The sequence below is a fragment of the Microcebus murinus genome, chromosome 8 (assembly GCF_040939455.1).
Source record: "Microcebus murinus isolate Inina chromosome 8, M.murinus_Inina_mat1.0, whole genome shotgun sequence".
Classification (NCBI taxonomy): Eukaryota; Metazoa; Chordata; class Mammalia; order Primates; family Cheirogaleidae; genus Microcebus; species Microcebus murinus.
In genome coordinates, this window is record NC_134111.1 from 74,948,092 (window position 1) to 74,961,495 (window position 13,404).

General features: G+C 35.4%; 1 protein-coding gene across 3 annotated transcripts in view; it reads right to left on the reverse strand.

The window, feature by feature from the left end:
• The window catches only part of CATSPERT (catsper channel auxiliary subunit tau), a 185,603-nt gene that overhangs the window by 147,693 nt on the left and 24,506 nt on the right, over positions 1–13,404 (reverse strand). For all 3 annotated transcript variants that reach the window (XM_076005813.1, XM_012738994.3, XM_012738993.3), the window contains exons 5-8: positions 9,563–9,685; positions 4,634–4,678; positions 3,620–3,688; positions 1,411–1,490 (exon numbers count right to left, since the gene is read on the reverse strand). In XM_076005813.1, the coding sequence (XP_075861928.1) occupies positions 1,411–1,490; positions 3,620–3,688; positions 4,634–4,678; positions 9,563–9,685 (317 nt within the window). The remainder of the gene's footprint in view (positions 1–1,410; positions 1,491–3,619; positions 3,689–4,633; positions 4,679–9,562; positions 9,686–13,404) is intronic.

Genomic DNA, 13,404 nt, shown 5'->3' on the forward strand with positions numbered 1-13,404 from the left:
CATTCAATAGATGAAGTACAAAAAGCCTAAATAACTTGCCCAAGGTCACACAGCTGGTACCTGGCAGAGCCAGAATGTGAGCCCATGCAGTCTGGCTCCAGAGCCTGAACACTTAATCACCCTATCTTGCCCTGCTTACTCCTCCAGCTCATCCCCCATTGCTCCCTTCTTGCTCCTATAATCTTAGCCACTCGCAGCTAACAACTCACTATTCTCTAACACAACATGGTCTCTCATAGCTCCCTGCTTTTACAAATGTGTCCTCTGGGGAATATGTCACCTCACTGCTCCAAAATCAGTCACATGCACTATTACCATTTTTTCAAGTCTCACTTCAAACACTTTCTTTCGTGGAACTTTACTTGATAATACTATTCCCCCCCTCAACTCCTCTGAGAAGAATTAGAAGCTCCTTGGCTGTCCCACAGTTCTTTATGTTTGGCTGTAGGAGGGCTCTTATTCCATTTGCATTGTAATAATTTTTTTGTTTTACATGTAACCTTTGCATTAAACCATGAGCCACATGAGGGCAAGGACCAGGCTCCATTTGTCTTAGTATTTGCAATGCCTTGGGGATATAGCAGTCAGTCAATAAATGTTTATTTAATTAATGGATGGAGAAGGAAAAAAAGTCAATAAACATCAGAAAAAAATTCAACTTTACTATTTCAATAAATCATCAATATCAAATGGTTAAAGTGTATTTTAATGATAATATCCACTATTGGTGAGACTACAGAAAAATAAGCACTTCAGAACACAATTTCTCATCCTATACCTAATTTCCTGAACACCATTTCAACTCTTTCCATTTCTTATTCTTATTCTTACACTATAGATTAAATCTATTTCTCAAGAGCTCATTTTTCTTTAATTTATTCTTATTGTTGGAATTTCAGGATTGATTGGCATACAATATTTTAAGTTACTTTTGGTTTACTTATGACATTTTTTTTTACCATAGACCTTTTACTGATAATTGGTGAAGTAACAATTGGAGTGGTGTGAAGGTAAAGGTAACATTACCGTACTGCAGAACAGAAAATTGTCAACTATCAAACACTCTGATCTTTAAGTCCCTCACCTTTTTTCCCAAAAGAAATATCTCCCTAGCCAACTTTTCTCATTAGGTTACCCTTTCCCTCCCTCCTTCACCCATGAATTTGGCATTCCCTCTCCTCTTTTTCTTATCTCCAGACCTTTTTACCTCTTTCTGAAAGGGTTATACTCAGAAGTTCAAAATTTCTCCTATCTTACTATGCAAAACAATTCACTGCTCTTTTCACCTTGGAGTCTAGCCTATCCTGGCCATGTCCTGGGGGCTTCTTAAAATAACCAAAACATCAGGTGGATTAAATTTTTTAAAATGCCACATGATCTGACCATATTAACGAGACTTAAAATACTTACGTTACAGGATCTTTTCTTTCTGGAGGTGGTGTAGTATTCATAAACATAGATGGCTCAGTACTTTTCTGAAATGGTTTTAACTGAAAAAAATATAAATATATTTTAACACTGTTTAGTTACAATTACATTTCACTCTAATACTATTAATACGCCAGGTCTATGGAATAGGTCTTAAGTGACATATGTAAGGAGAAAAGAAATGAAGAAAGGAAAGAAAAAACTAATATTTATTAGTACTAAATATTTGCCAAGCATTTTTAACTTTAATTATATTCATATAATTAAATATAATTAACTTTAATTATATTTAAAAATATAATAATATAATTATATTTTAACTTTAAAAATCTACACAGTAGATAACTGTCTATTTCACAGATGATACTGAAAATAAGTAATTTGTTCAAGGTTACACAATAGGTGAAAGTCAGAATTTGAATGTAGCTTTACCTGACCCCAATGCAGAGCTCTTTTTATAGTATCATGATAGGTAAATAGCGGACTATATCAGCCAAAGGTTCATAGACATAAAATCAAGTTTTACTTTGAACTTTTATTATGTATACAATTCTTCTCCATACAATAGCTTTGTTTCTTGTTTTTAGTAGATTCCACCTACATAAAATGATATTTGCCCAGTTTTATCTGAAAAGGATGTTTCTGCTTAAAAATGGCTATTGTTACATGTTATACTTAGGTTCAGATACAAAACCTACCTCTGAAGTTGGTACTCATAAGCCATGACTGTCACAAAAAAGAGTAAACAATTAGGGGTCCCTATAAGGCCTAATTCATGATAAGAAATAAAGAAGACAGGCAGAAGAAAAAGAAAAAAACATCAAAGCAGAGACCGGGTATGATGGCTCACACCTGTAATCCTAACATTCTGGGAGACCAAGGCAGGAGGATCACTTGAGGTCAAGAGTTTCAGACCAGCCTGAGCAAGAGTAAGACTCCATCTCCACTAAAAATAGAAAAAATTAAGTGGGTGTGGTGGTGAGCGCCTGTAGTCCTAGCTGCTCAGGATGCTGAGGCAGAAGGATCGCTTGAGCCCAGTAGTTTGAGGTTGCCGTGAGCTTTGATGATACCACTGCACTCTAGCTAGGGCAACAGAGTGAGACCCTGTCTCAAAAAAAAAAAACAAAAAAAATCAAAGCAGAGAAGGAAAAAAATAAAAGCTTGTTCCCTGTGCCTTTCATATGTATATTATTTCTGATTCAAAATGTATTAAAAATCATTATAATGTATTACAGGCAAAATTTAAAAACATACTACAGGGATTTCTCAGTTAACATAGCAATAGGCTCATTTAGTAAGACTGATGTATTCACTTTCAATTCCTAATTAAAAAACACCCAAGACTGTAAAAAAAAAAAAAAAAAAGTAGCAAAAACTGGAAATGAAAGATTACATGCAAAGTATAAAGGTCATTCTCCCTACATGAGAGCAGCATTAATGGGACTGGATTTTTTAATGCCCTCAAACTGTTGTAATACCCAGGGATATCCAGAGTTTTTTCAAACACCTGGTGAGAGTATATATTGGTGGAACTTTTCTAGAATAATTCCTTGGAAAGGTCATTGTTTTGGACAATACTTTCCTTTCTATGAATCTAACCTAAAGACATAATGAAATAAAAGGACACAGGTTAGTACACAAAAATGTTCATGGCAACATGGATATATGGTAGTGAATTAAAAGGGGCAAGTCAAAGCCAGGAAGATATCTTCTATGGGGATTACTCTCTTGAATCAAGGTGAGTTAAAATAACACCAGATATTGAAATAAACATGGAAGAAAGGAGCATAGAGGGTCAGAGCATAAAATATTATCTGAATAAAATCAATGATTCCATTTTTAATAAATATTTTTAGACACGAAAATCCACATTAACTTCTTGAATACTTAAAATAATTTTGTTTTATTACATCAACATGTATGTATACATGCAAATAAAAGCAAGCTTTATAATAAAGACATTTTGAATAAAAGATTATTATTTTAAAATGTATAAATAAATAATGGTAAAGTCTCATTTTCTTTAGGGTGAAGAAAAGCCTGCATGCCTCAAGGTCAGAAGGTGGAGTAGCATTCTTTTAAAAATATTTATTTTAAAGAATTTATCAAACTGGATAAAATAGAGGCTCAGAAGAGGCTGATCTGACCAAAGAGCTATAGGAGAATAATTTTAGAATAGAAGGGAACGAACCTGATGTGAAAATCCATAGCCAAAGTTTCCATAGGAGAACATAAATTCCACCTCCAACCTGCAAATAAACTAAACGTGTGGCAAATTTATTTTACTATTTGATTGGAATGACATTTCGATGAAGAAATGACAGCAAGTGATATTTTTACTTTACAAGTCTATAAGTTAGAAATGCCAAAGTATGAATCTCCTGATTTTAAATAAAAGCATTTACACAAGGAATTCGTATAGAAGAATCTATTGAGTTCCTAAAATGTTAAAACCTTCTGTGTTAAAGTTAAGTAATATTATATGATTAAAATATGGAAACTATCAACTTATAATTATTAATAGGATTACACTGAGATACAGACATATATACATATATATTCATATACATGTATATATTTTTAAATTATTTACTCACACTCCTCTCACCTCCACTCCCATTTTGAGATAAAATTTTGTCTTAGACAAGTAATTTCACTCTCTGAACCAAAGATTGCTTATGTGTGAAATAAAGGAGGGCATGAGAGATAATAACCTCAAAGGTCCATCATTCTGTTTTTTTATGTTCCTTGTCCCTGTTTGGGCCATTGTCAACAGAATTCTCTCTGAATAGAAAGAAGGTCAATTAATCAGGCTAATAATTTTAACCCCCTGAAAATAACTTAGAATAAGAACTGGAATCAATTCTTTAGAAACTCCTCAAGAAGAAAAATAATACTTTTTCAATTTAGCAAAGTGAGGCTCCTGAGGCTATGCATCCAGAGGCATTTTTCTCTCTTACCAAAGAATTCTTATTTTCTTTATCACTATTTAGCAGTAAGATAGTAGCTTAAAGAAAGGGATGTGAAGATATTTGTGAGCAAATATTATACTTTCTATTTAGTACATTTCTAATTCAAACAGTGACAGGTAGGGTAACAAAAACGAATAAAAAGATGTAGGCTACAAATAATATTAAAGTTACATGAACTGTTAAGAAAATATTACATGTGCACAAAACTTAGGAAGTGTCAATAAAGTTCTTACTATGTTTTTGTTCAACACTTGAAATTCTTCAGTAAAGCACCCTTTCTAGAAAAAAGTAATAATAAAATTCTTAAATATAGAATCACTTACGTATATACCTATATATTATCTAAACCATATTATAGTAAAAAGATCAGGTAATGATTTTTCAAATGCACACATGAAACTAATAGCTAAAATATAAACACATAAGGAATGTTCAGAAGAAGAAAATTAAAATTCCAGGTACAAGTAACAGAAATAAATGTTAATATTTACATTTATGTTTTATTTATTTATTTATTTTGAGACAGAGTCTCACTCTGTTGCCCCGGCTAGAGTGTGTGGCATCAGCCTAGCTCACAGCAACCTCATACTCCTGGGCTCAGGTGATCCTCTTGCCTCAGCCTCCCGAGTAGCTGGGACTACAGGCATGTGCCACCATGCCCAACTAATTTTTTCTATATATTTTTAATTGTCCAATTAATTTTTTTCTATTTTTAGTAGAGACAGGGTCTCACTCTTGCTCAAGCTGATTTCGAACTCATGACCTTGAGCGATCCTATAGCCTCGGCCTCCCAGAGTGCTAGGATTACAGGTGTGAGCCACCACACCAGGCCAACGTTTATGTTTTAAACAAAAATGTTCCTGCTAGTTACAGTTCCCCTTTTTAAAAGTCTTAGAAAATGCGCCAAACCCACATTCTTTTTGAAAGGTTAAACAAAGATCTACATGATAAGCTGATTCCTACCTGAGAGTACCTCTCTCTCATCTCTGAGGGACTGCTAAGATCCTTTAAACTAGGTAAACCTTTGATATCCTTGATCACCATCTGTGGTCATCTCTGCTGTCTGTCATTCCACCAATCCAATATCTCACCAATCCAATATCTTCCCAGCATTTTCCCCTACTCTCAATGACATGGTTAACAAACAACCTTACATCTCTAAACATTCCTTCTACTCTCTGCTTTCCCTGAGACCTGGCTTACCACTGGGGATATTCTGCTTCCCTTACAAATCCCTCAAGTGAAGGTGTTTGGTCTCCAAAAGCCTAAATACCGCAAGGTCAGGAAGTTGAATATCATCCTCCACTCCACACTCTATTCCTTACAGATCGTATTATTTCATGCAGGTATAAAACGTTTTCCTCTTTTAAGCCTTATGCTATCTGGCGATTTGATTGTCTTTCACACATTAAGGTTACTAATCCTGATTTAGTGAAAACTTTGGCACCTGGTTCACACATCCCCTGCATTCCTCCAGGACCTATATCTCTTCTCAGTTCCTGGTGAGACATTATGAGAGAAATAACTTAGATGGTACCGTGTTTCCCCGAAAATAAGACCTACCCATAAAATAAACCCTAGCAGGATTTCTAAGCACTTGTGCAATATAAGCCCTACCCCGAAAATAAGACCTGGTGATGGGCGTGGCTACGCAGCGTATCTGCACAACCCATGCATTTCGTCGTGGAGCGGTAAAGAAGACGAGCAGCCCTTCTCATTTGCCCCATGAGAGCTCTATTGCTTGACATGAGAGATTGGGGCCAATGGTTCTAAAGGAAATAGAGTCACAAGAAATTCAGGATGGAATTCGGGGTTTGGAGAGTTATGATGCTGTTCCAGAAGAAGATGACTTAACTATATTTGAATAAATGTAGATTGTTGTACTGTACTTAAAAAAAATAACACATTCCCTGAAAATAAGCCCTAGGGTTAAGGAAAAATAAATATAAGACCCTGTCTTATTTTCGAGGAAACACGGTAGTACAATGGTAGTCATGACACAGAATTAGCAAATTATACATGTTCTTCACATAAAATCATAAGATTTCTCAGAAAATCCACAAATACTTGAAATTAATTTCCTTAATAATTCTGTAAACCTACTGTTTATAGCTTCTTACCCTTGATAACTTCTCTGTTCTCAAAGAGGGAGTGGGGAAATACCTCATTGTTCCAAAACTGTCTTTTTTTCCTTCTCTTATATAAACTGTCTTTGCTTTTGATCAAAGAAAATGTTCCTCACATATAAGTAAACTTCCAACCATACTTTTAACTATTATGAATGTCTTCGAGTTCTTTCTGGAGGTCCCACTAAGATCTGCCCCACAGAGTCTTTTCATCGGAGCCAACTAAAATGCTCAGCTTGAATATGCATCTCATCCAAATCTACTGAGTTCTAAGCTTTCACTCAGTTCCCTCTGGTGAGTTTCAATGTGCGGCAGAGAGCTATTTGGCTCCTATGCCCCAAATTTGGCTCTACTGTGCATCAGGCAAGTTGCATGGCTAAGTTCCAGTGATCTATTGCACTGCCTAGTAACTATAGCTAATGATAATGTATAATTCAAAATTGCTTCAAAAAATAGATTTTCAACATTTTCATTACAAAAAAATAAGTTGTGAGGTGATAGATATATTAATTAGCTTGATTAAATCTTTTTACAATGTATACATAGATAAAAATATGACACTGTACTTTATAAATATACACAATTATTATCTGTCAATTAAATATAAATAAATAAGTAGCTAAAAAATAATTTATAGGCAAATAGAGGAATACCCCCACATGGAATAGTACATAATAGCAAAAAAATGAACACTAGCTAATAAAATTAAGTGTATTAATATTAGAAAAATACTATGTTTAGAAACAAAATGATAACATTTTCATAACTGTACATAAGTAGTATAGCTATGAAAAAAGCAAGGAATAATAAATTCTAAGTTTAGGATAATCACTATCTTTTCTTGGGGAGAGGGGAAGAGGCAGTAGATGGAACTAGGCAGCAACATAGAGACTTCAACTTTATTGCATTAACAATGTACCACACTTCAGAGAAAATGCAAAAACCTTGCAATTATATAGGTCCTTTAAACCCCATCTCTCCCTAAGCTTTAGGCTATGGGTGTTATATGCATTACATATCTAAACATTATAAACCTCACATATAAGGTTATAATTTTTGCTTTAAGTAGTCATATAAATTTTAAAAAGATTAATAAGAAAAAAATAGCCTTTCCTCTGGCATCTCCACTCTGCTAAGTCTATCAAGTGAATTTTAATTTCAGATAATTGTATTTTCAATTCTAGAATATGAATGAGTCTTTTATATTTTCTATTTTTCTGCTTTTGTTTACAAGAAAAATTGGAAAGAAATTCTGTAAAACAAAATGTTATTTAGAATCGTGGAATAATGGTGATTTTTGTTTTGTTTTTTTTTGAGACAGAGTCTCACTTTGTTGTCCAGGCTAGAGTGAGTGCCATGGCATCAGCCTAGCTCACAGCAACCTCAAGCTCCTGGGCTCAAGCAATCCTGCTGCCTCAGCCTCCAGAGTAGCTGGGACTACAGGCATGCGCCACCATGCCCAGCTAATTTTTTCTATATATATTAGGTGGCCAATTAATTTCTTTCTATTTATAGTAGAGACGGGGTCTCACTCTTGCTCAGGTTGGTTTCGAACTCCTGAACTCAAACGATCCGCCTGCCTCCACCTCCCAGAGAGCTAGGATTATAGGCGTGAGCCACTGCGCCTGGCCATGAATCTTTCTTTATTCTGAATATTGTAATAATCTTTTTCATGTTCAAATTATCCTGAAACTGGCCAGTAGGAGTCCCTGCAATCTGGCTCTTGTGTCTTTTGATATAACTCCATTAGTTTTTGAGGGAATTCTTGCTGTATGTCATAACAAATATTCCTGAAAATCCTTCAGATTTGTTTATACTTGCTCACTAATCAATTAGTTCTCTCCTCTGAGTTCAGAGCAACCACACAATCAGCTGCTAGAAAGTGAGGAGGACTCCTAGAAAGGAGAAAGCAAAAGAGAAGCAACCGCAAAATCTTTGTATAAATGTTCCCCAAAGCTTTGGCTGACCCCTAAAAGATGCATGCATAGAGCAAACTATAAGTAGTCCAGCTAAGGATAAATGAACTAAACTGAAATTTGTGCTGCCAACTAAGAGACTTTGCAGTTTGAATCACATCTTAAAACATTTCAGAAACATGATAAAACATGTTTAGCCTGATTTAGCCATTCCACAATATATACATAATTCAAAACATCATACTGTACATGATAAATACCGTGTTTCTCCAAAAATAAGACAGTGTCTTATATTTAGTTTTCCTCAAGAAGACACACTAGAGCTTATTTTCAGGGGCTGTGTTATTTTTTTTAAGTACGGTACAACAATCTACATTTATTCAAATATAATTAAATCGTCTTCTTCTGGAACATCATCATAGTAAAATGGCAGCCACAGCTTTCCTTCTTCCCCCTGGTGTCACACAATACCTAAAGCGGAGCGTCCAGCTCCTCACTTCACTGAGACTTTCCCCTCAAAGCCTCAGCTTGCAGCACGCACAGGATGGCCGAGACCTGAGAGGCGGAGCCAACCTTGCTGGTGGGGCTGCAGGCACATTTCCGGTCACCTCTGGGATAGTAGCTGTCACGATGGGGCAGATGAGAAGGGCTGCTAGTGTTCTTTACCGCTCCCTGATGAAATGCATGGGTTGTGCAGATGCGCTGCGTAGCCACGCCCATCACTAGGTCTTATTTTCGCTGTAGGGCTTATATTACGCAAATGCTTAGAAACCCTGCTAGGGCTTATTTTATGGGGAGGTCTTATTTTTGGAGAAACATGGTATATACAATTCTTATTTGTAAATTAAAATAAATAATATATAAATAAAATTAAGTAACAAAAGACCCTACACTTAGTCTTTTAGGTATCATTAACTTTCTAGAAAATAAATTTTAAAAACATTTTGTTATAAACCAACTTTTTTGTGTGTGTGAAAGCCAGAGAGAGATTTTGTTTCCTAAGCACATGAGCTTAAAGGCTGATAATAGACAAAAAAAAAAAGCCCATCACAACAACAAACTGGACAACCCACTAGATAACATGATACACCAAAGTGAAAGAAATGATTTTGATACATACCTGAATTACTTCATAAAGATGTACCTGAACACTCCCTAATAAGACTGAATGTTTTTTTATACTGTCATAGTGCATTAGTTCCAAGTAAATATTATTCCGCTCATCATCATGACGTCTGGGAACCTCAATATCAAAATATATATATGAAAAGAAACATTAAATTTTCAGTCTATATTTCAAATATAATTTCTGAATAAATACATTATAAACTATATTATTTGCATACCTAATGATTCAATTTTGTATGTCATTAGCTTTATAACTTTTCAGCTTCAATAAAAATCAAGATCCCGTTTATGTCTAACATCAATTATGTCTTTTTGAAACATCCTTTGCCTACATTCTTTTTTTATTTAACAACTCTCTACAAAAGTTTACCCACAATACTCTACTGAAATTACATTACCAAAAGTAATCCAATACCCAATATGAAATCCAAATAATCCAGTTAATCAAATGCAGGTTATCTAAATATCCAATATTAAAGGATATCTAATATCCTCTTCAGTCTCTGTTCTTTAACATTTTGGTAAAATGTATACCATTGTCTGAACTTGACACTCTCTCTCAACCCTGAGCTCTGTACCACAATGCCATTATTATGTAACCTTTAAAATTTATGCATTCTTTTGCTAATTTGAAAATAATCCCATGCTTTCCCACTCCTAAGATTCTAGGTGTCCTTTTATGGTGTCTCTTCCCATGGTTGAGATCAGAGTCTGTCTGAGACTTCTTAAAAGTATATTTGTAAATGTCTTCCCCTGAGAAACAAGAAAAGGTAATGCAAGCCCGTTGTCCTAGCATAGTATAATAGTTAAGAGGACAGGCTCAGTTTTTCAGTAATTTGGCATCTAGGTCAGGGGTCCTCAAACTTTTTAAACAGAGGGCCAGTTCACTGTCCCTCAGACAGTTGGAGAGTGTGCACTGTGGGCCCGGGATGAGTCAGCTGCTAAGCAGGACAGGCAGTCCTAGGCAGCAGCATGTGGCTCGCAGGCCATAGTTTGAGGATGCCTGATCTAGGTTATTAGAACCAGTCTGTCCACTAGAAAACTACAAATGCTGAATAAAATATTAAAAATATCTTCTTAAAAGTATAAGAGGGTTGATAAAACAGTAACAAGTAATCATATAAATCTCAAAGTATTGGCAGACTCTCAGAGAGATAAAGTAGACCCTGAAGTTGCATTTGCCCAGAGGGCACTTCCCAATCAGGTGATCTGAAACTGCAGTTTTTGAGATTTTGAAAGCCACAGAAGACATAGGACTTTTAACAGAGGATCCTTGCCCAACCCTCCTCCCACAAACCTAAGAATCCAAAGGACTCTGGCTTCAGTGAATAGAGAAACCTTTCTCCCATCCCACCTATATGACAGGCTGCAAGGAAAGTTGCACTGCTGAGCAGACCTGGGGAAGGGGAGTTGGTTAATAAGCTGCAAACAAAAACCTGTTCAGTGAAATCGAAGTTTACATCGACATCTACTGGAGGGTATAAAAACTTTCAAACCAGACTCCTAAAATGATTTGAATGGTAAACTTTATATTATATATATATATATTGCCACAACATACATAAACAAAAAACTTAAATTTAAAAAAAAACTCTCAAGTAGAATTCAGTTTAAAGTTTTCCCAAACTGGTGATGGTCTCAGGTGCCTTTGAAGCAAACACAAATTTTCCTTGGAGCAGCTATTTTCATCCTAGACCTCAAAGAAGTTCCGCAAATAATTTTCCAAGGAAAATGAGAAAATAACAGCCAAAATTAACTAAGTCAGCAAGGAAACAAGGCACTATGAATGACAGTCAGCAGAAATAGACCCACAAGAACTTCAAATATTAAATATTTTTAAAATCTATGCTTATTATGTTAAAAGGAATACAAAATAAGCTAAAAATATACTCCTGGCACAGGACACTATAACAAATGATTTAGCAAACCTGAATAAAGAACCAAACAGAACTTGCAGAAATGAAAACTAAAATAATTGAATAAAAATACTCCATGGACTCTCCACAGATTAGATGCAGCCTAAGAGTATGAACTAGAATAAAGATCAGATGAATTATTTATGATGCCAGGCAGAGAGACAAAGTGATAGGAAAATTTTTTTAAAAAGGTTAAAAGACAGGGAAGATAGTATAAGAGTATCTAACGTATGGGTCTGTCATATATGGCTTGAATCATATTTAGATATGTTCCTTCTATGCCTATTTTCTTAAGTGTTCGTATCATGAAGGGGTGTTGAATTTTGTCGAAAGCTTTTTCTGCATCTACTGAAAGAATCATGTGGTCTTTGTTTTTGCTTCTGTTTATGTGGCAAATTGCATTTATAGATTTACGTATGTTGAACCATCCCTGCATCCCTGGGATGAAGCCCACTTGGTCGTGATGGATTATTTTTTTGATAAGCGTCGGGATTCGGTTAGCTAGGATTTCGTTGAAAATTTTTGCATCTATGTTCATTAGGGAAATTGGTCTGTAGTTTTCTCTTTTTGTTGCATCCTTTCCTGGTTTGGGTATCAGAGTAATATTTGCTTCATAAAAGGTGTCGGGGAGGTTTTCGTTCTTCTCGATATTGTGGAATAGTTTCTACAAGATAGGTATTAGTTCTTCTTTGTAGGTGTGGTAAAATTCTGGTGTGAAACCATCTGGACCAGGACTTTTCTTTTTAGGGAGATTTTTAATTGCTGTTTCTACTTCAGCTCTTGAGATTGGTCTGTTCAGGAAATCTATTTCTTCTTGGTTGAGTCTAGAGAGGCTGTGTGTTTCTAGAAATTTGTTCTGAATGGGGAAAAATTGAAAGCATTCCCACTTCGAACTGGAACCAGACAAGGCTGCCCACTATCTCCATTTCTATTCAACATAGTGCTGGAAGTCCTGGCTAGAGCAATCAGACAGGAAAGTGGAAGTAAAGGTATCCAAATAGGGGCAGAAGAGATCAAACTTTCACTGTTTGCTGATGATATGATATTATATCTAGAAAACCCCAAAGATTCAACCAAGAAACTCCTGGAACTGATAAATGAGTTTAGTGAAGTCTCAGGATACAAAATCAATACACAGAAATCAGAGGCATTCATATACGCCAACAACAATCTAATTGAGAACCAAATCAAAGACTCAATTCCCTTCACAATAGCAACAAAGAAATTAAAGTACCTAGGAATATACGTAACCAAGGAGGTAAAAGACCTCTACAGGGAGAACTATGAAACACTGAAGAAAGAAATAGCAGAGGATGTAAACAGATGGAGATCCATACCATGCTCGTGGGTCGGCAGACTCAACATCATTAAAATGTCTATACTACCCAAACTGATCTACAGATTCAATGCAATACCTATTAAGATCCCATCAGCATTCTTCACAGATATAGAAAAATAATTTTATGCTTCGTATGGAATCAGACAAGACCCAAAATATCAAAAGCAATCCTAGGTAACAAAAATGAAATGGGAGGTATTAATATGCCAGATATCAAACTATACTACAAAGCTGTAGTAATTAAAACAATCTGGTATTGGCACAAAAATAGGAATATTGACCAATGGAACAGATCTGAGAATCCTGATATAAAACCATCCTCATATAGCCATCTAATCTTTGACAAAGCAGACAAAAACATATACTGGGGAAAAGAATCCCTTTTCAATAAATGGTGCAGGGAAAACTGGATAGCCACTTGTAGAAGACTAAAGCAGGACCCACACCTTTCACCTCTCACAAAAATCAACTCACGCTGGATAACAGACTTCAACCTAAGGTATGAAACTATTAGAACTCTAGAGGAAAATGTTGGAAACACTCTCCTAGACATTGGCCTAGGCAAAGAGTTTATGAAGA